At 37.4% G+C, this 26,240-nt stretch overlaps 2 protein-coding genes across 5 annotated transcripts; both read left to right on the forward strand.

Moving 5' to 3' along the window:
- The first annotated feature begins 202 nt into the window (after positions 1 to 202).
- On the forward strand, positions 203 to 2,717 carry fibinb (fin bud initiation factor b). Its single transcript, XM_084108634.1, has one exon. The coding sequence runs from the start codon at positions 499 to 501 to the stop codon at positions 1,123 to 1,125; it is 627 nt and encodes a 208-aa protein (XP_083964760.1). The 5' UTR covers positions 203 to 498; the 3' UTR covers positions 1,126 to 2,717.
- A 1,763-nt stretch (positions 2,718 to 4,480) lies between these two features.
- bbox1 (butyrobetaine (gamma), 2-oxoglutarate dioxygenase (gamma-butyrobetaine hydroxylase) 1) lies at positions 4,481 to 26,070 on the forward strand. 4 transcript variants are annotated; one of them, XM_084107527.1, is made up of 9 exons: positions 4,481 to 4,694; positions 5,122 to 5,170; positions 6,442 to 6,825; positions 8,430 to 8,544; positions 17,438 to 17,636; positions 22,228 to 22,333; positions 23,740 to 23,936; positions 24,324 to 24,490; positions 24,808 to 26,070. In XM_084107527.1, exons 3-9 carry the CDS (start codon positions 6,469 to 6,471, stop codon positions 24,966 to 24,968), a joined length of 1,302 nt encoding a protein of 433 aa, XP_083963653.1. In that variant the 5' UTR covers positions 4,481 to 4,694; positions 5,122 to 5,170; positions 6,442 to 6,468; the 3' UTR covers positions 24,969 to 26,070. The 4 variants fall into 4 exon arrangements, with proteins under 4 accessions (XP_083963653.1, XP_083963654.1, XP_083963652.1 ...); XM_084107528.1 differs by having other exon boundaries at positions 4,525 to 4,694; positions 5,122 to 5,221; XM_084107526.1 differs by having other exon boundaries at positions 4,525 to 4,694; positions 5,122 to 5,189.
- Positions 26,071 to 26,240: the final 170 nt, after the last annotated feature.

A 26,240-nucleotide genomic window follows, 5' to 3' on the forward strand; every position in this document is an offset into this window, starting at 1 on the left:
GTCTTGTGTCATTCTGTCATTTTTATTAGATTTATATGAGTTTGGCCTGGTCCAGTCTAATTCTAATGTGTGTTTTGTAGCTTTCAGGGGCTTTTAAAACTAATGCAAACTCGAGTCCTTTTAATGACAGCCCCTGTAATGTGTGCTGCCTTTTAAGTGCAGGAGTGACGGGCTTGTAATTTGAGAGTCTGACCGGGGGTATTATTACCTAAACCAGCACAGAGTCTGAACGGTCCAGATGTTGAAACAGACACAAGGAAGGACACGGCGAGGGTTTATGTGGCTCACGCCAGTTGATTTCGCCAAAGACCACAGAAAGGGCACTGGAAAGTTGCATTCCCAAAGTGTGATTTGTGTGATTGGGCTGTTTTCGTGTCGGGATTACTCGGCATTTCACGCTCTGGACATGCGTGGGGCTGGAGCAGGGGGGCTTGTGTGAAGTTTGAAGAGCTGAGCTGAAGGTAGGCTACTATTGACTGTGATAAGGCAGAGGTGGGTATGATGGCTTCCCCTCTGTTCATACTGATAGCTTGCCTGGTCTCATTGCGTCTCGGAGGAGCTTTCTTTGCGGGACCCCTCCACCCGGAGATGTCCAACGGCACTTTTCATCATTATTTCGTGCCGGACGGTTTTTATGAAGATAACGACGATCCCGAGAAATGCCAGATGCTGTTCAAAATGACCGACAATCGCAAATGCACCCTGGACGGGGACCAGGACTCAGTGATCCGGGACGATTTCACCATCATCAAGCGTCACATCGAGGACGCGGCGCGTGTGCTCGAGGGCATCGGGAAGAGCATCTCCTTCGACCTGGATGGAGAAGACAGCTATGGGAAATATCTGAGACGGGAGACGACACAGATCACCGAGGCGTTTTCCAACTCCGAGAAGTCTCTGCTGGAGCTGGAGGTGAAATTCAAACAGAGTCAGGAAAGCGAATTGAAAGAGGAGCACAAGATCAGCGACGACTTCCTCAACATGATCGTGCACACGCGCGACGTGTTGAAGGAGACACTGGACATCTCGCTGGGACTGAAGGACAAGCACGAGCTGTTGTCACTCATCATCCGGAGTCACGGGACCCGGTTAAGCCGCCTGAAGAACGACTATATGAAGGTGTAGAGGACTGTTTGTCTGCCTTCAGTAAGCAGGCAAATATCAAATCTCAGTCTCTATGGCAAGGAGTTTTAACATTCATTTCTTAAAATTAACTAGTACTGTATGTTACTTGTACTTATTTTTAGTTGGCTAAATTACTAATCCCACCAACTGTTATCTTTTTAGTTTGCATAGAAACCATTCATTATAGGTATATAGGTTATTAAAAAGTCTCATACTGTAACTATCGAAATAGTCCTGCTTTATTGTAGCCTACTGTATTTATTCACGGCAAATAGCCTACCTATTTACACTATCTCAGTTGTTAACAAGTAATATTTACAATCTCACAAGTTACAGAGCATACACTGGTCTAATAAATAGGTCACCGTTTGTATTTAATTATTAGCATATGAAACTAGAATATAGGCTATATTTCAGTAGTTACAAGAACAAAAGGAATAGTTACTATTAAAACTATAGGTAGTACAGCAAAAAAAAAAAAAAAAAGGAACACATAGGCTACTAGTCAGAAGTGAAAAGTTGATGTCCACAGAACCACAGATCCCTGGAGAATTCACTGCAGGAAAAATAGGAAAATATTCAGAATAGTCACTATCACGATAGTGAGTAGCAGAAAATAATTAATAGATGTACAATTTATTAGTAACTAAAAATAAGTACTAGTAACAAAAATATAGGCTACTACTCATTTTTAAGGAATACATTTTTTTTTTTTCTGTTGCTACTTGGCAAAAATGATGCAGCTATTTTGTGCAATAAATGAAAGCCAGTATTCACTTAATAGCAGCAATCAAACATGATGGACAGGCATTAAATGCTTTAAACTTGGCAATATTACTGCCATTGAGTCTTTAATGACATTTGCAGCTCATTGTAATACGACTGGAATCTCAGTCTAACCAATATGGAGGTTTTACCTCTAAGAGGAGACATACAAAACACTGAGTTAGATTCAGTGTTAGGTTTCTCATTATTTTCTCTGATAATTATGGCTGTGTTTGTTGAAACATTTGCTCATTTGCATTGGCATTACTTGAATGTTTCAGAGAAAATTCATGTTGGCTAAACAGAAGGAATATAGTTTTCATTGTACAAATGTTAGCTGTCATAATCATATTTACATTCTTATAAGAGCATGTACATGGAATAGTTTTTTAAACATTCAGTCTGACAATCCTCCAAAAGATATATGGCATGAACATATTAAAAACATAAATTTTATTATTATTGCTTTCTATGATATATTAGGAGGAACACATTTGCTCTTCCTTGTAGGCCTACATGTTATGTTTTGTGTGCCCTAAGAAATCTCTATATTTTATAACAAGCTTTTATAATATTAAACTGTGAGTGTTTATATTTATGAAAAAAGCTTAACAGTATTCATTTTATGAAACTGTGCGCATTGCATCAAGTATTCTTGTAATCCTCTGAGAAGTAATGGGAAAAGAACCATCTGGGATGACATATTCCAGACAAACCAAGATGACTGCGGGCAGGAATATTGGACATAAAGCGTTCTACCATGTGTAGTTCCATTCCTGAGATATATGTTGTGTATATTCCTTTTTGTAATAAAAATCTTCAAGGTAGTTTGTGTGTGTGTGTGTTGGGAAACACATCATTTTAAAAAACATAACAGGTCAAAAAAGATTTGAAGAAATTGTTCACAGAAAATAGAAAATTCAGTTACTCACCTTTATGTTGTTCCAAATCTGTGACTTCTTTCATATTATTTATGAACGGATCTTTCTTTCTGATTCACAAAAATGATTCATTCTCAAATTGGACTGATCTGGTTTTCAAGACTGACATGATCCAGTTAAAGGCTTACTGGAGAGGGAGATTGTCAGTAAATTATGAATTTTGGTCTGTTTTGCAAATCTATATTTGTGTGTACCATATTAATGATACATTTATGGTGCTTTTGAGTTTAATTTAAATCTTTGAAGCTTTCCAAATTAATTCCAACATTTATGTCAACACTATTCAGAGTCCTTAAAACTATGAATTTGCAATTTGTCAATTAACAATAATATTATTATATTGAGATGAATTAGACAATATTCATAAATACAACTCTTTTTTTTTGCCATAAACTACTTTGTGATAGGCTAAATGAATTTGAATGCACCGTTTAATGCAGAACTGTTAAGGAATTAGCAGTAGGCATGCAGGTCTCACTTTGCCATATGTTAAAACAGCTGTTGCAGGACACCAACCTTCCAGATACAATGGGAGTTCTCCTCATAAACATGCATTACAAGACAGCCAGAGATTGGAAACTGTTGCTGTAGTGGGTGATCTCTCTCTCTCTCTCTCTGTGTGTGTGTGTGTGTGTGTGTGTGTGTGTGTGTGTGTGTGTGTGCTTGTACAACTGTCTTTGTGAGGACCATGCAATTTGAGTTTTAGACCAGTGGAGTGAGGACAAAGAGAGCAAAGTGAGGACATTTTGGCCAGTCCTCACTTTCTGAGACCCCTTTAAAGGCCTGTTTGAGGGTCAAGACTTGGTTTTAGGGATAAGGCTATAGGTTAAGGGTAGGTTTAGGGTAAGGGTTCGGGTTAGGCACTTAGTTGTGATGGGTAAGGTTAGGGTAAGCGGCTAGAGATTGCATTGTGTCATTGAATGTCCTCATAAAGACAGATATACAAGAATATGTGTGTGTGTGTGTGTGTGTGTGTGTGTGTGTGTGTGTGTGTGTGTGTGTGTGTGTGTGTGTAAATTTGTGAGTGAATGAAAGTGAATGAATTCGGAAATAGCCTACTGAGACCTATCTGTAGACCTTCTAAATTGTTAATTGGTACGTTGTGTACTAACCTTAACTGGAAATCAATCATTAAAGCTATAAAGATGTGCTAATCCAATAATCTTCAAAAAAGAGACCTGGGCTAAAATCCAGTATTCAGGCATCACAGCCGCACAGCATGTCTGTTTGTGACTTGTTTAGTGGATATAAAAATGTTATGCTGTTAGTTTTTTCTCTGAATATCAGTTTGGTTTTCAGAGGTATTGCAGAGGTTGTAAAAGGTGCAAAAGTTCTGATATGATTTATATTTGTTAATTTTTTTTTACATAAAAAAAGTTGATTCAACATTATTGTGTAATCAAAAACGAAATCATTACTGCTGGTCTTCAAATAACCTTAGGCTACTTACTGTAGCCTAGTATAGCCTAGCCTAATGCAGTTTAATATATTTATGTTTACAAATGTGTGGGTAGGCCTAGCCTACATATTCCTTTAAATATGTATAATAGCCAAACCCACATGCCAGCTCCAATAAAATGCAGTTACAAAAACAAGCATTGAAAAGAACAGTTGTCGAGCAAAGCCGCGCGTAATTTTGGCCAAGAGTCAGATCCAGTGCAGCACACACACACACACACACACACACACACACACACACACACATTATGATGATCCAGTGAGTGTGTGTGCAGCAGCAGCAACAGCAGCAGCAGCGCTATAGTGCATGTGAACCTTCACCTACTTCCAGCACATTGAGTTCTCACGCTTCTCAGCACTATATAAGGCTGAAATAACCGCGGCTACATTACCCACGTCTTCACGGTAAGTGCCTGCTTGTATTTCTCTCTCATTTCTCATCAAATTTAAATAACGAAAATGAAATATGGTAGCTGAATTCTATGTAATAAATGGAAGTTCGCGTGTATCATGTTTGACTAATGAAAGAAAGATCGATATCGTTGTTGTGTTTATTAGGTTACGCTTCAAATTGCCCGTGTAATATTTGATGCCCTGTGGGTAGACCTTCTGTCAGTTGCTTCACTGTTTATTTACTAAAGAGCGCTAGAAAGAGTGCTAAAATACCCGGAAATAACAAAGGCAGATACATATTTAGCTATCAAGTCCAAATAAAGACAATACATTTTGAAGTTGGTTTGATTTCTGTTCCATGACAACTATAATGTGTGTGTGTGTGTGTGTGTGTGTGTACGTGCTGTCGTAACGCTGGAGGCAATGTGTTTGTTTGCAGGGGGAATGGAGTGGTGATCTTTCACCTACTTCCGTGTTCCCTGAGACATGTAGGTCACATGAGCTAAGGTGCTTGCACATTACATAACCAATGCTCAAAGGTCTGTTTACGATACACTGAACATATTGTTTATTATATTTATTTTATCATGGACCCACAAATGTGATTATTGCATTGCTGCCTGATAGACAAGCTAGGTCTATGTATTTTCATGTATAAAAACCCATTCGTAGCCTAATCTGTGTGAGGAAAATGGTAAGCGTTATAAAGATAACATGGTATCTGTAAAGCCAAAAATACTTACTTTGTATTGAAATGACTGTGTATTTTTATACATTATTAGAATAATGGAATGTTAGGTGTATAAATCTCACAAGAAACCACAGCTATCAACAGAATAAAATAATTTGGGATTAATGGATTAACAACACTCATAATTTGACATTCTAAAATTTACATAAAACAATTTATTGTTTTTATTATTGTTTGGGTTATGAAACGCAGAACAAAGGTATAGCCTTGAGTGTTTCTTTGAAGTGTTCCACATGAAAGAGTCAAATTCTTCTTACTAGTGCAAGTAAAGGTGAAGTGCAGAGTTCAGTAAGTCATAGTTTGATTAGTGTGGCAGTGCTAAAGTCATCAAGTCACCTTAGCTCGCTTTAATCTTGGTTTCTTTGATGTAAGACTGTGTATTTATATTGTATTTAGTGTTGTCAAAGATAAGCGCCCTGACAGTCATTCAGATAAATCAGATCTGGATGATGTAATTGCAGTAATCATTCATCAAGAGCTGGCTCAGCTTTTGGACGGTCAGACCAACAGCACAATAAACTGCCAGTCACTTGCATTCTGTTTACATTTATTTTTCTATTTAATTACTGTTCATATGTTTTGGGCCAGTAAGATGTTTACTTTAAAGAAATTAATACTTTTATTTAACAAGGATGCATTAAAATGATCAAAAGTGACAGTAAATACATTTATAATGTTACAACAAAATACATTTTTACATAATTGCTGTTGTTTTACTTTCTATTAATGAAAAAAAACCTGAAAAAAGTAATAATAATAATAATAATAAAAGTAATATGTCACAAAAATACTGTATATTTGATCAAATAAATGTAGCCTTGATGAACTTCAGAGACTGCTTTCAAAATATGATTCTTAAGACACACCTTTGACACACCTGTGCATCAGTCATATTTATTGTTTACAACAGTACATTCTGCTGTGGTGAATCATTATTGGGTACAAGAGGATGTGAAGGGGAGTGGATGTTATATGAACACAATAACCTCATACTTTCTGTGTCCTCAGACTAGCAGCAGCAACTCACGGATCAGGATGTTGTCCTCTCTTACTCGCTGGGTGTCCAGAGGTGCTTTCCAGGCTCTTAAAGGGACACGCAGTCGTCCTCAACTGATCAAGACGCCTCATACTGGGAATCAGACACTGGCAGCGGCTCCTCTGCCCTTCACTGGGGGGAGTCTCGGAGTGAGGCAGGCCCGGGCACTGGATCAGGAGAGACTACTGCAGATCGATTGGGATGATGGGAGTTGTAGTTTGTATCCGTTCACCTGGCTGAGGGATAACTGCCAGTGTCCTCTCTGCACGCTGCAGTCAGCGCAAGCACGCAGGCTGCTGATGTCAGATCTGGACGTGCACACCGGAATGGACCAAGTCCAGCTGATGGACAATAAGGTTGGTCTTCTTGGTGAGCAAAGCTTAAAGGGATAGTTCATCCTAAATAGAAATTTGTTATCATTTAGTAATCATGTAATTTCAAATGGGAATAAAGATGTTCTGCTGAATGTTCTGTAAAAAGATGATGTGCAGAATGTCCACACTGCTCTTTTGAATATAATGAAAGTAGATGGGGACTAAAGCGGCTGCATTCCATAAGCATAAAATAAAGGTAGTCCTTATTTGTGCTGTTTTTCAGGTTTATTCACTGCTAATCTTCCCATCAACTGAAGTTTTTATGTCATTTTTGAAGCTTGATATTCATTTAAGTATGAAACGAAATGAGCGTGAGTAAATGAGAACATTGCCCAAATAGAAAAAATTTGTGTAAAAATTTTACACAAGAAAAAATGGTTATTTTAAGAACTGATCACTGAAAGATTCTTTCAGGAACCCAAAATGGTTCTTCTGTGGCATACCTGCGAAAGCCCCCTTATGGAACCTTTATTTTTGCGAATGCTTTTCAGTCAAGTTTAAAGGGGTCATATAATGTCATTTTTGTACAAGCTAATATGATTCTTTAGGGTCTAAATTAAAAGTTTGTAATATACTTTAATTAAAAATTCTCATTAGTATTGTAAGAAAACACTCATTTTACCTGGTCAAAAACAGCTCTGTTTTCAGCACGCCGTTTCAGTGCATGTGTCTTTAAATGATAATGAGCTTTGCTCACCCCGCCCCTCTGTTCTGTGCGTACACCGTTTAAAATAATAATACAAAAACCATTACGCGTTGTTCATTATAAACGTGGGATTATGAATTATATTGAGAACGTCGTACATAGAAAACATGCCATAATGTACCCTGAATGTAAAAATAGCCACATTCATCGTGAAGCGTGCAAGCTATTTGCAAAGATTAATATAAAGATTAATATAAAGGTCAATAAAACGTTACACCCACTTGTTCTTCTGGAGGTGCAGCAGGAACACGAATAGTTGGTACTGATCCTTTTTTCTGGAGCAGCTTCTTAGCAAAACCAGCTTTATACTGACCCTCGTTTGTAAAGCAGTCTGGTGAAATGATTCGCGCAAACATGACAGCATTGACGTTGATCGTGGGGAATATTCCCTTCGAAAACAAACTCAGCCACTGCGTCTTCAGCTGTACGGATTTAGAAACATCATCAATATGACTGCTGTGTTCGTTATTACACCCAAGAACAGAACACCACAATCGTTAGACGCCATTCTACTCAGCACTCCAGCTATCAACAATGAACGCTATGATTGACATGCTATGATTGACAGCTCGCTCACGAGGGCGCGAGGGCAGGTCTGTGTTTGAAACGCTGCTGTCAATCAACCATCGTGGGAGGGGCGTCGATATTGTGACGTCACAATATCGAACAGCTTGATTTGAGACAGGAGGAAACATATAAGAAGATTAAAAAAAAAACACTGGATGGATTTTTATCATTTTATGATGGTTGTGTACAGGCACTGCCAACACACATTTCAGTACAATCAACTTGTAAAAGTGCATGTACCATTATATGACCCCTTTAAATATAAGTCATAGTCCAATAATCCTTAAACCTGTTTTCATAAAACTCATTATAGGTGTCCATAACTTGGCCTGATCAGCACAGTAGTGAGTTTGATCCTGACTGGCTGAAGAAACGGTGTTTTTCCTCTGAGGCAAGACAGGCTCTGCAAGAGGAGCTCTTCCTTAATGGTGAGTTCACCATGATCTATTTGTCTTTGTTGCCTTAATCTTTGTATTAGCCATCTCTATTCACCTACAGTACAGTATATACATCTCTAATATTTCTATGGTTTATAATGTATGGCCATTCAATTTTTTTCATATACCATATTGAAGTTTATTTATATAAAATAATAAACTTATAAAATAATAACTGTATACTTTTCTGATTAACAATACTAGCATTTAATTAATTCATTTATATTAATGAATTAATATAAAGTTGAAATGCACTCATGTAGGCTAATATTTGTGCATTATTTGAATTAATCTGTTGCATGTGTGGTCTGGACCACAGTTACTTTTGTAGTGTGCAGGCATGTCTCCCCAGAATCACCCCTGAGTGGAAAGACTTTTTCCACTTCCTGCCACATGGAATAGAGATTTAAGGCCATTTGAGAAGAGTGAGCTGTTGTGCTTATACACCGCTCTTGAGGGATGCTGTGGTTGAAGCAGCCTGAGCAATGTGTCTGCCAGAACAAGCATCCTGCACATATTTGCGTGTCTTGAGATTTTAAGATTAGATTTTCTAAATGAATGCATGTCATCGGGGCTTTGAAACAGATTCTGCTCACCACAAATGTTCTTTAGTTTTACAGATCTTACTGTTGTTTTCAACCTTGTGATTTTCTCTCTAAAGTTTAGGAAATGATGCTGCTGTTTAGTTTAAAGGCACAAAAGGCATCCCCTCGTGCCCCCTAAAACAGTGAAAGACAACCAATAAATGTCCACGGTTTAAAGCATAGACTACACATCGCAAGTGTCTGCTTCCAGCTGAGGTGTAAAACACACAAGGTTTGCATGTGTTTAACAAAGCTCCTTAACTGGCACATAATATGACGGTTCTGCCACTTGTTTTAAGACCTCCCATATAAACTTGCTTCAGTCTGCCTGAAAGAGGTCTGTAAAGCACACACCTTGCAATAATATGTCTGTCTTGGGCAGTAATCTGGCATTAGCCATTTCCTGACTGGTTAGCACCAGTTGTAGACAACTAATGTGTCCTCCATGGTGTTTCTTGAGCATGAAATCAGCACATTAGAATGATTTCTGAAGTATCATGTGACACTGAAGACTGATGATGCTGAAAATTCAGCTTTGCCATCACAGGAAAATTACACTTTAAAATCTTCAAATGGAAAACAGCTATTTTAAATGATAATAATGTATATATTTGGTAACACTTTACTTGAAGGGGTGTGCATAAGACTGACATGACAGCTTCATAATCATGACAAGACACGTCATGAATATGAAGGAGGTTTTATGCATGTTAATGACAACTGTCATTAAGTGTCATTCGCTCAATAATGTCATTTTTAATGCAAAGATGACATTGTTTGAGATGTCTTTATGACAACTTGACATAAACCAACACATCATAACCTGTCAGTGTCTTTTTCATGACAACTTGACATTACCAAGACAACATAACCTGTCATAAATATGTCATAAACATGACATAGAAGATTAATCATCAAACTTAAGAAACTACTTAGCTTTATGGGTTAACATTACATTATATTACTGACCACTTTTTTTCCAGTGGTACAAGTTGAATGTGTCATTAAAGTGTCATTAAGTGTTAATACTCTGTCAAATAATTTTATAACAGTGTCATGAATATTTGTCTTGACCTCAACTACAGTGATATGAATTTAATTTGTCATTAAAATGTCATTAAGTGTTAATACTGTCAAATTATTTTATAACTAATACTGGAATACTGGAAAAAAAGTGGTCAGAAATATATTCATGACACAGTTATAATGGCCTCATGACAGCCAATGTCAAAACCAACCACATGACAGTTGAATGTAATGTTAACCCATAAAGCTAAGTAGTTTTTTAAGTTTGATAATTAATCTGCTATGTCATGTTTATGACACATTTATGACAGGTTATGATGTATTGGTTTATGTCAAGTTGTCATAAAGACATCTCAAACAATGTCATCTTTGCATAAAAAATGTCATAATTGAGAAAATGACACTTAATGACAGTTGTCATAAACATGCATACAACCTCCTTCATATTCATGACATGTGTCATGCCATGATTATGAAGCTGTCATGTCAGTCTTATGCACACCCCTTCAAGTAAAGTGTTACCGTTGTATATACAGTATATAAGAGGTTGAGGGAAGATATATATATATGAGAGAATAGGTAATTAGGCTCATTAATTATGTCATTATGATAAAGCCTTTTGATTATTGTTTCTAGCTTTTATACATTTTTTTTTTTTTTTCTTGAAAGTATACAGCTCACAGTAGGATTTTTATGCCTCAGTGAACTGAATTACTTAAAGGAGTTTTCTAGTGTTGATGTTTAGTGTCCCATTTACAAGAAGGCACAGTGTGCTTTACTGCGGTTACAATATGTCCTGGTTCAGATGACATCATGTATGCCATGACATCATGATCCTTCAGAGCACCAAGACCACATTGTTCTCATCTAAATTCAAAATAGCCAAACAGTCACATTGCTGCATTAGATGAAAAACAGTTCACCCTTCCCACACAGAAAAAGACCACACTGACACAGACCGAAGATTAAGATGACTTAAATAACAGTTGAAGTAGTTTAAAACCTTATTTTTCCAAATGTTTTATGGAAAACTAATCGCTTGACTCAAATGGGGTGTCTTACTTAATTTATTTGAGAAGCGCATAGGAACTGAAGCGCATAGGATGCTGCGCATATGTAATTTGAGCTATTCAAATCATTTAAATCCATTTTCCAAACCCCGAAAATGATTGCTGTAAGTGGTTGAGAGCTTCTGTCTGTCCTGTTCCTAGTGAACTCTGCTCTGTGCTGAGCTCTCAGTAGGGACTCTGTTGACAGAGTTTGACTGGACATAACGGTCTGCCAACAGCAGCCACAGCTTCACATTACCATAGCTGGAAAACTCACAGAGGCAATGCTGATGGAAACTGTTCAGACACACATAAGCTGACACCTTTCTTTTCCTGCTTGCCTTTGTGTGCATAAATGTGTTTCCGTCTGTTTTAGAGATTGAAAGGGTCATTGAAAAATAATGTCAATTTTTATTAAAGTGTCTCAGAGGCACCAGCTGGATAGAATGATAACATGATATTAATCTCGGCTGGCTCTGAAGTCGACATCAGCCCTGCCAGGAAATCATAGTATGTCAGTGAGACAGAGATTATTGAGCATTACACGCTTATAAGAGCTGAACATTACTGACCTGGACCGACTGAACCACTTCACCCTGGGCCCAGTGCCCAGCTCTCTCGCACTCTCTCTCTCTCTCTCTCTCTCTCTCTCTCTCTCTCTCTCTCTCTCTCTCTCTCTCTCTCTCTCTCTCTCTCTCTCTCTCAGATCATTTTGGTTTTGTTTGCATTAGCTTGATTGCATGTTTATATGATTGCATATTCTATTCATACTTCTGTCAGTGTATACCATGACGTTTTTAGCATTTTCCTCTCTCTGCATTTTGTCATTTTAAAACTACACATTTTATTATAACTATGGGGTTGTATTAACAGAATAGTATTTTAGTTAGTCAGCTGGGTGGCCAAGCTTCTTAAGCTGAACTCATAAAAAAAAAAACTCAACAAAAAAAAAGTTGAGGACATTTTTCAGGCTAGTCCAGCTAATGTGTATTCGATAGTAAACAAATGGCCGATGCCTCTATGAAAAAGGAAATTTGTAACAACAAGGTAGAACAATAGCTGCCAGATTGAGAAGGGCAGCATTTATCTGATCAAAAATGTATATCAAACTGTAAAATTGTAAAATATATTTTAATTCATTCCAGTAATGGCAACTATTACTCCATTCTTCAGTGTCACATGATCCTTCAGAAATCAATCTAATATGCTGCTTTGGTGCTCAATAAACATTCTTTTTATTATCAATGTTGAAAACAGTTTTGATGCTTAATGTTTTTGTGGAAACATTTATCAATTTATCAATGTTACTATATGTATGATAAGTTTATGAATAGAAAGTTCAAATTAACAGTATTTCTCATGTAACATTGTAAATGTTGTCACTGATCAATTTAATGCATTTTTGCTGAACAAAAGTATTTCTTTCTTTTTTTTTAACTTGTACTATCCCCAAACTTGTGAATGTGAGTTCTTTAATTGGGGAAAATTACTTAATTGGTGGGGAGTACTTTTCTTTTAGTTGTTGGTCCTAAACTATATTGTCTCTGAAGTCTCTACTGTGACCATGTATCCAGTGGAATAGTTTTCTAAATTGAGAGAATCTGAAAAGGAGGTTGTTGTAAAGTTTTCTTTCATCGAAGCAGAGACCAGGAGACAGTTGGGATCGCGTTCAACGGAAGTTATTCTTTATTGAGAACTCCGCTGTACGTTGCTGTAGTACTTCCAACATGATCTGACTGAGGGAACTTTAAATGGTATCTTATAGGCAATTCAGTGGGCTGTCCTTAAAGGTGTTGAACTTACACACAGCCTTAGAGATGACTACTGAATCTAATCATCTAAAGACAATAGAGGCAATTACCCCCAACTGAGATAATGGTACCCCCCAAATTGTATAAACAACACATGGTCACGAGAACTAAGACTAGGTAAACATTCACACATAGTTCAACTCTTAGTAGAAAGATCAAAGACTAACAAAACCCCTTTGTTTAGATTTAACAGGAAACTGTTAAATCTAATCAGTAAATGGATGCCCTTCACATTGTTCACCTTGAATGCCCAATACAGTATAGTTCACCTTAGTTTTTTATGTGATGTTATGTAAGGAAATAGGATAAGCAGATCTAAAACATATTTGAAAAAGATTCTTAAATTTGTAACCCTTCAGTCCCCCGTTTGAGAGTTCTTAAAAACTCTCACAAAAAATACAAATTTAGACACTTAAAAGTTCATTCTTGTAACTTGAAAAAGTTATAGGCACAAGCATGATCTGTGTTGTTCATCTGTAATTGCATGCTGACACAGAAACAAAACATGCAATTTAGGGTCCGTGGATTTTCTGCGTTGTGTATTTTTCATTTTCTTTTGTGATAGTTTGTTCAGCAGTGGGTCTGGTTGTCTTCTTGAGGTTGGGGCTTCATACGCAGATGAGACGGTCGTTGCATATGGATCTCGGAAAAGCCATCAAGTTTTATCTGCACACTGTAAGACAGAAAACAGAAAAACAGAGAGCAGTATTTCTTCAAACACTAGAGTTGTATGTTTTTTTTTTTGTTTTTTTTTAGAGTCTGCTGTTGTTGTTTCATTCTTTCCCTATTTCTTAATTGATTTGACACCTATGGACCAGTGAGGTGAGGATAAGAGGGGGATGAGGAAATCTTCACCACATGGCTGACCCCCGAGGCCTGTTGCACTTCGGTTCTTCCATGGGCTCCGCACTGGTCTATGTGTCCTATTCTGTCCCTGTTGTGTGCACACTGTAGAGTGTGTGAGAAAATTGGCACATTTCCATTCTCCAGTGAAACATCAGTCCTAATAAACATCATTAACAGAGGATGGTGTCTGATTGCAATATTCTGTGGTATAACATTTAAGGCTGTGAGTATACTGAATGTCCCCCAAACAAAGGCTGTGACAATCAATAAGTCTTTCATCTTTGTTGTAAGTTACTGGGGAGATTAAGCAATCACAGCCCAAATGGTTAACACCTCAAAAAGCTTACCCACGAGTCCAATGACGAGGGGAGGGGTTGCTTCAAAGTAGCAAACAAATGTAGTAAAAGCTGCATAACATTGTTAACTTGTCTTAAGTTATTTTTGTTTTTTCTACATTCTTTTCCAAAATGTCCGTGCTTGCCACAGTAAGAACAACTGGCTTCTCTAGGACATTTGCGTTTCTTTTTCTTCTCTGAGTTGACCATAACAGAAACTGCTGCAATTCTTACTCTCTCTTTGACATCAGAATCTCTTTCCCAAATAGCTAAACTGTCCAAGTTGTCTTGCAGGGTTCTCGTACACCATGTGATGTTTAAGTAAGGCAACGCCTTTCTGTGTTCTGGCAAAAGACAATGAAACCATGTGCGAACCAAAGGGCCATTATCACCTAACACCTTCTCTGGCGTGTCTGCAATTCCACTGTACACTGCAGCTGACTGACAGAATCGTTCTGTGTACTCACAAACAGTTTCACCCTTCTTTTGTACACAATTAGTAATTTTCGACCAATTGATTTTGGGTCCTAAGATATTCTTTAGGATTTTCAAAACACCTTCTCTCAAATCGCCTTTACTGACATGTTGCAGTTCGGAAGTAACAGCAGACTCAAAACTGTTAAATTCAGATTCAGTTAGAATTTGTGATATCAGCTGTGTAACTTCTGCCAACGACATGTCATAAAGACGCATTTTACTGATCAATGCTTTCCTAAATTCAGAAAAATTTGTGCGTGCTGAGGGTAAGCTCTGGGATAGTCTCTCTACATCTTTAGGACCTAAAGATGTTTTGGCAACAGTTTGTATTTGGACAACAGAAGAGTTGGGAGTAACACTTTCAGTTCCCTGAGATCTTCTCCTAGCCCCACAAACCTGCACTGAATCTACAGGCTCATCAGTTACTGATTGGACGGCTACATCTGTTTCAAAGAAAGCTTTTAAGTCAGGATAATTGTTATCAGGCTGACTAACTTCTTCCACATCAGTTTTTTCTGCATCTTTGTTGCGGTTTACTTTCTTAGTCACAGAAGATAATCTAGTACGGAGCTTGATCTGTTTCTCTAGCTCTGAGTTGCGCTTAGACTGTTCTGTAGCTAGTGTTAAACCAAATTCTCTGTGACAACAGATAATGGCTTTCACATTGTTCTTGCGAATACTTTCTCCTAGTACCTTCTTACAATCTTCAATTGACCATACTTTGTCTGGATCAATGCCAAATTTCTTTGTTAAATTCAATCTGACTGGCTCAGTCACGATGGAGTCCATGTGCTCTGATAACAAAGACTTGAATTCACTATCTGTCCAAAAAGGTGTAATCTGTCTAGTACTTTTCCTAAACATTTTGTGAATTTCTGTTACCACAAACAAACACTAAAAAAACCCTTCTCTCTACTGTCTTACAAACAGAGGGTACAATCTTATTAGCACATGACGCTAAATTTCTCTAGCTTACAGATAGGTCTTCTCTAGCAAGAGCATACACACAATATTAACATGTAACTGTTAATCTTCCCTGGCAGCAACAGAGGATAAATTTCATCTCTAAAAGAAAAACTTTTTTAGAGGCTTATCTTTAGTTAACCAAACTCTACAGCTGTTTGTTAACTTCTTCTCTGAACGGCGCAGAGGAAAAACAAATTTGTACTGGTCTGCATTGGTTCTTTGAATGGAGTGAAACTCACCGAATCGTTGGTTGTACAGAAAAATTTCATCTGGAAAAAGTTCTTTGAGTTTCCTTTTTCTCCATCTGGGTCACGGCACCATATGTTGTAAAGTTTTCTTTCATCGACGCAAAACCAGGAGACAGTTGGGATCGCGTTCAACAGAAGTTATTCTTTATTGAGAACTCCGCTGTACGTTGCTGTAGTACTTCCAACATGATCTGACTGAAGGAACTTTAAATGGTATCTTATAGGCAATTCAGTGGGCTGTCCTTAAAGGTGTTGAACTTACACACAGCCTTAGAGATGACTACTGAATCTAATCATCTTAAGACAATAGAGGCAATTACCCCCAACTGAGATAATGGTACCCCCCAAATTGTATAAACAACACATGGTCACGAGAACTAAGACTAGGTAAACATTCACACATAGTTCAACTCTTAGTAGAAAGATCAAAGACTAACAAAACCCCTTCAAAGGAAACTGTTAAATCTAATCAGTAAATGGATGCCCTCATGTTCACCTTGAATGCCCAATACAGTATAGTTCACCTTAGTTTTTTATGTGATGTTATGTAAGGAAATAGGATAAGCAGATCTAAAACATATTTGAAATAGATTCTTAAATTTGTAACCCTTCAAAGTGCAGGGCTGAAAGATGCTTCCACTGCATAAAGGTCCAAGCAGTGAATTACAGGCATAATGTGCTTGCAATGCTCACACATGCACACTTATCTAGAGGTCGTCTGTGGAAGTAGACATAAGAACCAGAGTTTTCCAGCAGTATTCCTTCACAGTCAAACATGCAGGCCCTCACACAGTGTTCTGACCAATGTGTTCTGGCCTCAACCCTGACATGCACACACACTCACAATCCTTCATTATGTGAAGAAAGGCATTAGTGATGGTTATACAGTAAGTGAGAAGTTTCTATCATGTGTTTATTTGCATTGTAAATCAGGGTGCTAGGAGAACGAGTAACAGAGATAAGAAAGATAGAGAGAAACATGTTTAGCTTGGAAAAGATTTTAGCTACTTTTTGAGTAATGATGACATCATTCCCACATACTAATGTAGACTTTAGTCATTGTTGACTGCTTTGTAATTTGCCACTGGACCTTCCAATGCAGAATTTCCCAAATGGAGGTTCGTGGGGGAACTGTAGGAGGTTTGTGAGTTGATGAAAAGCAAATAATTAATCAAATCATAAAAATATAAAATTACGAAAATAAAAAATAATTTTATGTTTATATTTATTTACCTGCATGTCATGTGACTATTAACCGACTTTGAGCATGCAATTGTGTTTTTACATTATTGAAATTTATCTTACCCGTTTTAAACATTTTAGTTAATGGGCTTGGCTAACAAAACACGTTTGGGAATTCTTGTTATGGTGTAATGATTGTAGTTCAGGACCTCGGTTTTCCAGGAGTGGAAAACTTTCAGCTAGTTCAGTCTAAGAGGCTGGTTTCCATGAAAGAACGTTGAATTAAACGAAAGTAAATTAAAGGGTCATTCTAGACGCTAAGTTATGTAATTGCTTTGTGATGTTGTATCTGTGTTTCAGAGCGTGAGTATTGGGATTCTGGTCTGCAGATCCCCACAGCCGACTTCCAGGAGGTTCTACATGATGACAAGGCTGCTCTGGCCTGGCTGGAGGCTCTGCGGCGCATTGGCATCGTCTACCTGAGGGGGGCTCCAGCGGAGAAGGGCCAGGTGGCCAGGCTGAGCCAGAGAATCGGCTATCTACGCCTCACCTTTTACGGGTATGGTCTGTAGCTTCGACTGTTCTCTAAGGAAAGCAGTGCAATGTCTATATTTAGATTGATTTAACAATTGGATTATTGAGCAAAGACACAAACAGAAGTTGCAAATAAAGTAATTTTAATAATGCAGACATTTTAGAGAAATATTATAGTAATAGGAGTCATTCTTATACTGCTGACATTAGTACTTACCTCATGATCAAGAACAAAATCTTCTTGGTGGTTCTTTGACTGCCTATTTGTATAGTGCAAATGTATGTAATCTGTCACTGGAAACTATATGAAAAATAATTATGCCATTCCAAACAGTGGTCGCAGGCAGTACAGTTAGTTTCTCAAAAATACCATTTCAGAAATTGCTAAACTGATTTTGAACATCTGCGACTCTGTGTTTACATCAAAAACTAGGCAAAACTGCCAATTATGCCAGAACTGTCATTCTCACTCCAAGATCTACAAAGACAAATAACCTGCTGCAAAGGGCACAAACCCATCAGTCATGGAAAACGGAATATGGTGTGATTAGTAATGTGGTCTGATCTTTCACCTTAATGCTTTACATCTGGACAGGTTTATAATTGAAGGAAATGAAAAAGTCCCTCAACCCACAATGTCTGTTGAAAACATGGTAGGGGGTCTGTAGTGGTATGGGCACCCGTCTCATTAGGTCTGAGGATTCTTTCCAACGGCCAAGGAATACAAGGCCATTTAAAGGACCTGGGCTGCGTCCCAAATCCCATACTCTCTTGAGTAGGTACTTATTTTGAATAAGTAATTATTTCACGACAGCTAAAAAAAGTATGTTCTGTATAGTTTGAATGTGTGTAGTATGAATGTAATCTGGACGTGTTACATTCGCCAGGTTCGCCATTCACAAATCCTCTCCCGTAGCCTCATGGGATAGTAAAGTGTCCATCAAATGCACACTTCAGAATCTCGCCAAAAGTAGCAGGTCATCCGGGTACTTTTTGCCTACTCTTTTACTGTATAAGTATTGTGAATTCGGACAAATTACTACTTTTGTCACATACTGTTTTTTCGCCTACTATATAGTACGGAAGTATGCGATTTCGGATGCAGCCCTGGTGTTTTGGGGGTTGGTAGTTTGTGGAAATTAAATAATAATTAAAATATAATTACAATGTAAAATAATAATTTTCTATTTTAATATAATGTATATTAAAATGTAATTTAATCCTGTGATTGCAAAGCTGTCACATGACCCTTCAAAAATCATTCTAGTATGCTGATTTGGTGCTCAAGAAATATTTATTATTATCAATGTTGAAAACGTTTGTGCTGATAAATATTTTTGTGGTAACCATGATGCATTCCATTCATAATTCTTGATGAACAGAAAGTTCAAAAGAACATCATTTATTTGAAAAAGTATCTTTTCTAATATTAAATGTCTTTACTGTCACTTTTGATTAACTTAATGCATCCCCTTGTTGAATAAAAATCTTACTGCGTCTAAGCTATACATACGGGTATATACAGTATAAGCTAGCTTTCTTGAACACCAAAACTTTTACAGCATTTTAAGAAAGACTAAAAGCTATTTTAAAGGCAAGGCTAAAAACTATTTTTTCAGTTAGACACCAATAAATAAATGGTTGATATGACTTAAACTAGACTACAGATAAAGGTAAAATATGTCTGTTTCTGCCACACACATCTTGGCTTTTGACCTGGGAGTGAAGTAGTGTGTCAAATTGGTAACGCAACCATAGAGCCGGTCCGTAAGGCTGTTCCGTAAAAGATTACCATGGATATCACGGAATGAGTCATCTGTCTACCATCATTTGAAAGCTTTTGGCCAACAATCAGAACAATATTCCGTTTTCAGAAAACTGCCTCTGAGAGCATGTAAATGAGAGATGATGTGAAAGAGCCTTGCTTTACAGTCAATTAAACTTGTTCCATTTGCTCTAGATTTACTGGAAGATTATTAGTGAGCCCAAAGTCAAACCATTTTAAACCAATACAATTCTGATTTATTTTTCTTGCCAGACAACAAAGCCTTTCATTAGAACATACAGAGAAAAATAAAAAATTCAGGGAAGGATGAGTGTATTGAAATCACAGCCTGGGACTGACAGATAGAGGATCTGGAGAGAAGAGAGAACAGAAACAGGCACAACGTGAGCTTCTGGCTGTAAGCACAAAGTCCTGCATGTGAGCTCCCTCTCAGCTGACACCTGTTAAGTGACAGGCTAAGTGATTTAACACCATGCTAGTCCCAGGAGCTCAGTCAAACTGGCCAAAAATTAGCTTCACCTGACCCAGACTGGAACAAAAAGCATTGCATCTGCCAAATCAAGACTTCATTGGCTAGGGATCTTCTGGTTGAAAGAGGAGACCGTGGTGTGTCTCTCATGGAGGATTCTGGTCTAATACTGTCTTAACTATCTTACTGAGACCACTAATCTGCCTCATTTCAGTTTAAAAAAGCCACATTTACTGTACCCCTCTTCCATGATTCCCGTTCCTTTCTGTTGTTTTCAGTTTGATAACAGGAGGAAATTGGTCTTTTATGTAGGTCCTATATTTCTCTATAGGTTTGTGCTAACACGCCTGCCTTTTTTGGGCACAGAGTCAAACAGTCAAATTTCAAATAGTGTCTCATTAGGAACTGAATCATTATGTTAGTTCATCTAGCTCTGGATAAGCAAACCTGATACAATAACTACTGTAACATCATTTCATAATCTAAATTTGCTTTATATTATTAAACAGATACTTTAACAAACTGCAGTAAAATACTGTTTTCCAGTAAAAAGAGGAGAAGCAAAATTGTGTAAGACTTGTGTTATGTCTCATATGGCGCATTATTTATTTATTTTTATTTGTTTATTTAATCAGGGACAACACACATTAATAATACATGACAATATGTAAAATGTGACAGAGTTAGCCATATGTAGCCAAAAACGATATACTATGCACTTACATTATACTGCAGTATACTGCACTTCTAAGGTTGTTTTGTCATCCAGCTTCACAGTCTGATAACCCCTCCCTTTCTGCTACATAATTAAAGCTGAAACAGTTGAGTCAATGAAGTGTCCAACATTCCACACTTCATTTTTTTATTAAACTTTTCAGTTAAAGGCACACTGTGGAGAAATTTTAAATTAAATTTAAATTTAAATCCGATCTTCAATTCTCGCGCTATATGCAGATTTAATGGAGTGCACGTCACCGAAAGCAACAGATATGAACTGCATTTTATTGATCATCAGCATTTTATTGATCATCAGCTAAAATTCAAATTCAAAGACTGCAATAAGAGAGAGCAGTAACAGCCCTGGTAAGATCACTTCATTTCTTTACTTTTAATGATGATGATTGTGTGATAAGCGTCTGCGACTTAATTTCACTTTGATTTGCGATAGTTTGCACGTTGTCTTGATGAATATGCTCAGTTGCTCATCTGTGGTGATGCGTGTTCCAGTAGCGTCGTCATATCTGGCAATAACATATAGCCTATAACACGCTCTCACACGGTTTTCTTTTTTTTTTTTTGGGAGGAGTACAATTCACATATGTGGTTTCAACAACCAGATGCATTTACACTTGTCCAGTTTCGTCTGGAATGCGGCACAGACCTCCTCCTGAAGTGGTTTGAGCGATCGGATTCAAATCCGTCTCGAATGCGTTTCGGAGGGCATTTACACCTGGTCTTTTCACGATCGGATAGCTATTCCATCTGAGAAAACGCATGAAGTGGCCAGGTGTAAACAGCCCCATGACAAAAACATACGCACGAAAGCCGAAAACAAACGCTGGTTGGCCTCTCACGTCCAAATTTGAGGAAGTGGTGGGGGAAGTGACGTATGCCGTAAAGCAGTCGAATTTTGTAGTTCTTTTTGTGCTTGGGTTACTACCCGAACTCCGAAGTTACGCAGTGCCAGTAAAAGCGATACAGACCCCGTCAGGCTATGGCAGACATGTCATTCAACCTATTGTAAGTCGATGTACCATCACAAGGGTCTTGGAAATATATCATGAAGGTTGAAAAGATACATAGTGTTCCTTTAAATGAGTGCATCATCCGGGTATAGAATATAAAAAAAATATTCTTCATACCTCATTGAACTTTTTTAAAGCATAAATCCAACAATTTAGGCTTAGAACAAGAAAAAAACTTGTCATTGGGGAAATAGGAGAAATAATTATGATATATATAAATATTAGATTTATTTTATGAAAACAAGTTTTATTATCTTACACAGTTTTGCTTCTGTAAGTAAATGTTTTTATTAAAAAACAGATGCTGATTTAATACAATTGTTACATTTATTTTACTTATTTATTATTTTTTTTTTTTTTGCAGTGAGCAGGTTCATCAAGAATTCACCACCAAAAAATCACTTCGTTCTCGCAGTGTTGCCATAACAAAAGTGTCTGCTTTGTACATTGCAGTGATTCCTTAGTCTTTAAATTTACTCTCAAGATGGTACTAAATCAAGAAAGCATTTTACAGCTGTGGTTTCCTACAATAAATACATGGAGAGAAGCAGTAAAACTTTACAAAGCCATGGTCACCTGTTCTGATCCACTGTCCCCGCACCCTGTGCTTTCACAGACACACGTGGCAAGTGCAGGACAAGCCCAAGGCTAACAATGTTGCGTACACTTCTGGAGAGCTGAGCCTGCACACAGATTACCCTGCTCTGCACCATCCACCTGGGGTGAGTGTACATGCGCGCACACACACTAACACGCAGACACACGCTCACACACGCTCACACACACACACACACACACACGCACACACACACACACACACACACACACACACACACACACACACACAAAATATATATATATATATATATATAAAAAATTGGGACACTTTTTGGTAAACTGTGTTTTAAATACAAATAAATTATTCTACCTACACTATTAATGTTTTAAACAAATGCTCAATGTCTCTTGTATCTCCAACTGTTTTTTTGAAGGAATATGGGTGTTTTTTTGTTTTGTTTTTTTTAATATACAGAGATTCAAACATGATAAGAACCCATTTTTATTCTACAGCCGTTTTCATGTAAATTGGGACAATGCAATCGATGATGATGTTTCATGCACAACTAGTAAAAACAGTAATAACCTGCTTTGTTGTTTTGTTCAGAAAACCATTTAATTCCATTAGCTTTTGCATATTTAAAAGCTTTTTTTTTTTTTTTTGCACATCTTTGCAAAAGAAGCTTTAACATGTTTGCTATAGTTCCTTCTCAGACGACTATGACACAATTGTTTTTCTGCCAGTGGCATGACTACATCCACTCACAACACCTTTCACTCTTTTCTCAAGGGTGGATTTTTTGGGTGGACACACCATGCCCTGGCCAAATAAAAAGACATTTAGTTTCCTGGCCTGCCTCCAGTCTTACCATGTACTCATTGTTCGTCCCTTTCATTCTTTCTTCACTCCACTGATACCTCTCCTGTTTAGCTGACATGTTTTTCCCCCCATTTTTTTCCTTTCTGCCTATAGCTTTGTTACATTTTCTGTAAAAAAATAAATACAACTTTTCACATTAAGCAATTTATTATCTTTTATTTTATAGGATGTCCCACTTTAGCTGAATGCTACTGTTCCATTTTATCTAACACATTAAGGTAAATTGGGACGGTAACAAAAAAATAATAATAGAACGAAGAAACTTGCACATCATTGCATAAAATGTAATTATCATATGAACAAATGTAATAAAAATGTATATAGTATATTTAAATACTGTTTGCATTAGAAATTAAACCTTAACAATTTTATTAGACTTAAACAATTTGATTAGACTTAAACTATGTATGGGTACCTAACATGTGCTTTCTCAGACATTCCAGCACTTGAGTAGGAACACCCGCATGCTGTATGGCTTATATTTGACCAATCAAATGTAGATTTTTAAATGAAGTACTGTTATGACATTTCAAGACCACCCACCATTATCACACTTTTTTTTTTTTTTAAGAACTACACCAAAGAGCTTATTTGTCCCAATTTAGCTGATGTCCCACTTTGGCTGACTTCACCCTGCATGAGTGTGTCTGTTTATATATACATATATGTATATGTATATGTATATTGTAGGTGCAGTTCCTGCATTGCGTCTGTCAGGCTGAACAGGGTGGTGAGAGTGAAGTGGTTGATGGGTTTCACATGGCGGAGCAGCTCCGGAGAGAAGATCCTGAAGCGTTTAACATCCTCTCCTCTCTCAGGGTCGATTTCACAGACAGCGGATCTGACTACTGTGACTTCAGCGTGCAGTCCAAAAACCACATTATAGAGTAAGACAGACTGTGACGCATACACACTCACTCATCCCTCATCCACTCACATAATCATGCATAGCTAATGCAATGGATTAGCTTTGTCACTTGTAATCATCATCATCATTGACTATACGTCATTAATGTACTAAACGGCACCATCTCATGGCCAGTTGTGCAACTGAGCCTCGCAAGTGCAAAATATTTACAAATGAACGTTTAAAGGGATAGTCCATTACAAAAATCATCCTATTTTCCATCCTAATGTTGATCCACACCTGTATGAGTTGCTTTCTACAGTGCAACACAGAATTGTACAGGTTGCTTTTATAAACGACAACAAGACACTGTAAAGTTCTCATAAATCCTGATAGTTTTTAATACAAAAATGTCTGTAATGTGCAGTGTGGACTCTGATGGTCGGGTTGTGAGGATCAACTATAACAACGCCACACGAGACTCTGTGCTGGATCTGCCTCTGCATCAGGTTCAGCTTTTCTACTCGTCTCTAAAGGCCTTTGTGGAGCTGCTCAGCAGGCCTGAGAATGTGTTCACATACAGAATGGAACCAGGTCAGTACATCCGTTTACCTATTTCAGATTAAGATTGTTTTAACTCACATTTGTACTATAGTTGACAGTAGACAAAGATTAAGGTTTTCTCTACATTAGAAGGCTTTTGTATTTGGGACTAGGCTCAGTCTTTCAAAAACATTTACTAGAATTATTCCAAATTCGAATCCTTAAAGCTTCCCCATTGCCGCTATACTTGTTACTAAACCAAATATGACAACATTAGAATTTAGAAACTTTTTTTGCACATCTATTTAGATTAAGGGACTTTATCCATTAAGGGACTGACGCTGGTTGTTCATTTGATCTCTGCGCAGGTGACTTGGTGACCTTTGATAACTGGCGTCTGCTGCATGGCCGAAAGAGCTACCTGTCGCGAGGTCAGAACGCAAGACATCTAGAAGGAGCATATCTGGACTGGGATGAGGTCATGTCCCGTCTCAGGATCCTCCGGAAGACTGTCCGTGGAGACAGCTAGACATCTGTTCATCCTCCACACTACAGTCATTAGTGTTGGGTCATCAGTAACTTTAAAAACAACTCAAGAAAGCCTTAAAAAGGTTTGGATCCTATGCGTATTTTCTGTTGGGCATTTCAATTTTGCCAAGTAGATATTTGGGCTTCTGTAGTTAATATATTCTATTATTGTGGCCTTTTACTGAGAGGCTCTTTGAGTCTCCAGCAATTTCTTGCACTTACAGTACTTGGAAAGCGCAGTAATTATTTATTCTTTTGGCTTGACTTGAAATTTTGTTAAGAACTAAATATTTCGCTTCTGTGTGGACAACTGCCTGAAGTATCGTACTAGATTAAACCAATAGTGTGTTTATTGGTCTAATCCACCAAAGTTTTTGTCATTCATATGGTCCATGCTATAAAAAGTGACAACTCTAAGTCCAAGATGGCACACTTTGTGTCAACAGAGCTAAAAAAAGAAAGTTTTATCCAACCTCTGATGTCTTACATTTTGCCTTATTGCTCTAACGGTCAGTACTTTTCCCTTTTCTCCACATAAATATTGTTCTAAGACTATGATACCATCATGATTTATGGTACTGTTTAAATGCAGTCATTTTAATATACATCGATTTTTACCAATATTGTTTATATTCTTCCTGTTTTGCACTTAATTTTACTGTAGATTAACGAACCATTTAATTTTTATTTTCTTGTATTGTATTGTATTGTAAATAGTAGTTTGGACAATGATGGGCCATTGACCTTTGCAGAGAAAAACATGTTTTCAATTGGCACAAAAACATTTATAAGCTGATGTCTAAAACAAAGTATCTCTGTTTTGATATATGGAGATTGGATAGTTCATTAAATTATGATCAGTACTTGTGTATACTGATTGCCATGTGCAGTAGACATTAAGCTATACTTGAAAAGCCTCAAATATGACGTTTTTAAAGAAAATGGCCAATTTGTATAAATGCAGCAACAATGCAAATATAGCTCATGCAGCTATTAGTTTATAACAATGTTGGAGCTGAAGTGTTACTTGTAATGTTTTGGCAACTCTGACAGATTTATTTTTGTTCTTTTTCAAAATGACAATAAAACGCATTTATAATATACCCAGACATATTTCTGTCATTCATGTACTTATACAAACACTCAAATACTATGGCTATAAATCTTCTGATTATACCAGAGGTCAGTTTTTGAATGTTGCTAATGAAGAGGTTTTTGATGATGTAAGCCCGACTCAATCGGCCCAATGGAGGCATCCGGTCAGCGGGGAAGG

This window comes from Abramis brama, assembly GCF_963993115.1.
Source record: "Abramis brama genome assembly, chromosome: 3".
NCBI classification, from domain to species: domain Eukaryota; kingdom Metazoa; phylum Chordata; class Actinopteri; order Cypriniformes; family Leuciscidae; genus Abramis; species Abramis brama.

Excerpts from the sequence above, each read along its gene's own strand:
- bbox1 (XM_084107527.1), top strand. The coding sequence starts at position 6,469 with ATGTTGTCCTCTCTTACTCGCTGGGTGTCCAGAGGTGCTTTCCAGGCT. Across the intron at positions 6,826-8,429 it reads TCCAGCTGATGGACAATAAG|GTGTCCATAACTTGGCCTGA; the intron begins GTTGGTCTTCTT and ends AACTCATTATAG. Across the intron at positions 22,334-23,739 it reads CTCTGCACCATCCACCTGGG|GTGCAGTTCCTGCATTGCGT; the intron begins GTGAGTGTACAT and ends TGTATATTGTAG.
- fibinb (XM_084108634.1), top strand. The coding sequence starts at position 499 with ATGATGGCTTCCCCTCTGTTCATACTGATAGCTTGCCTGGTCTCATTG.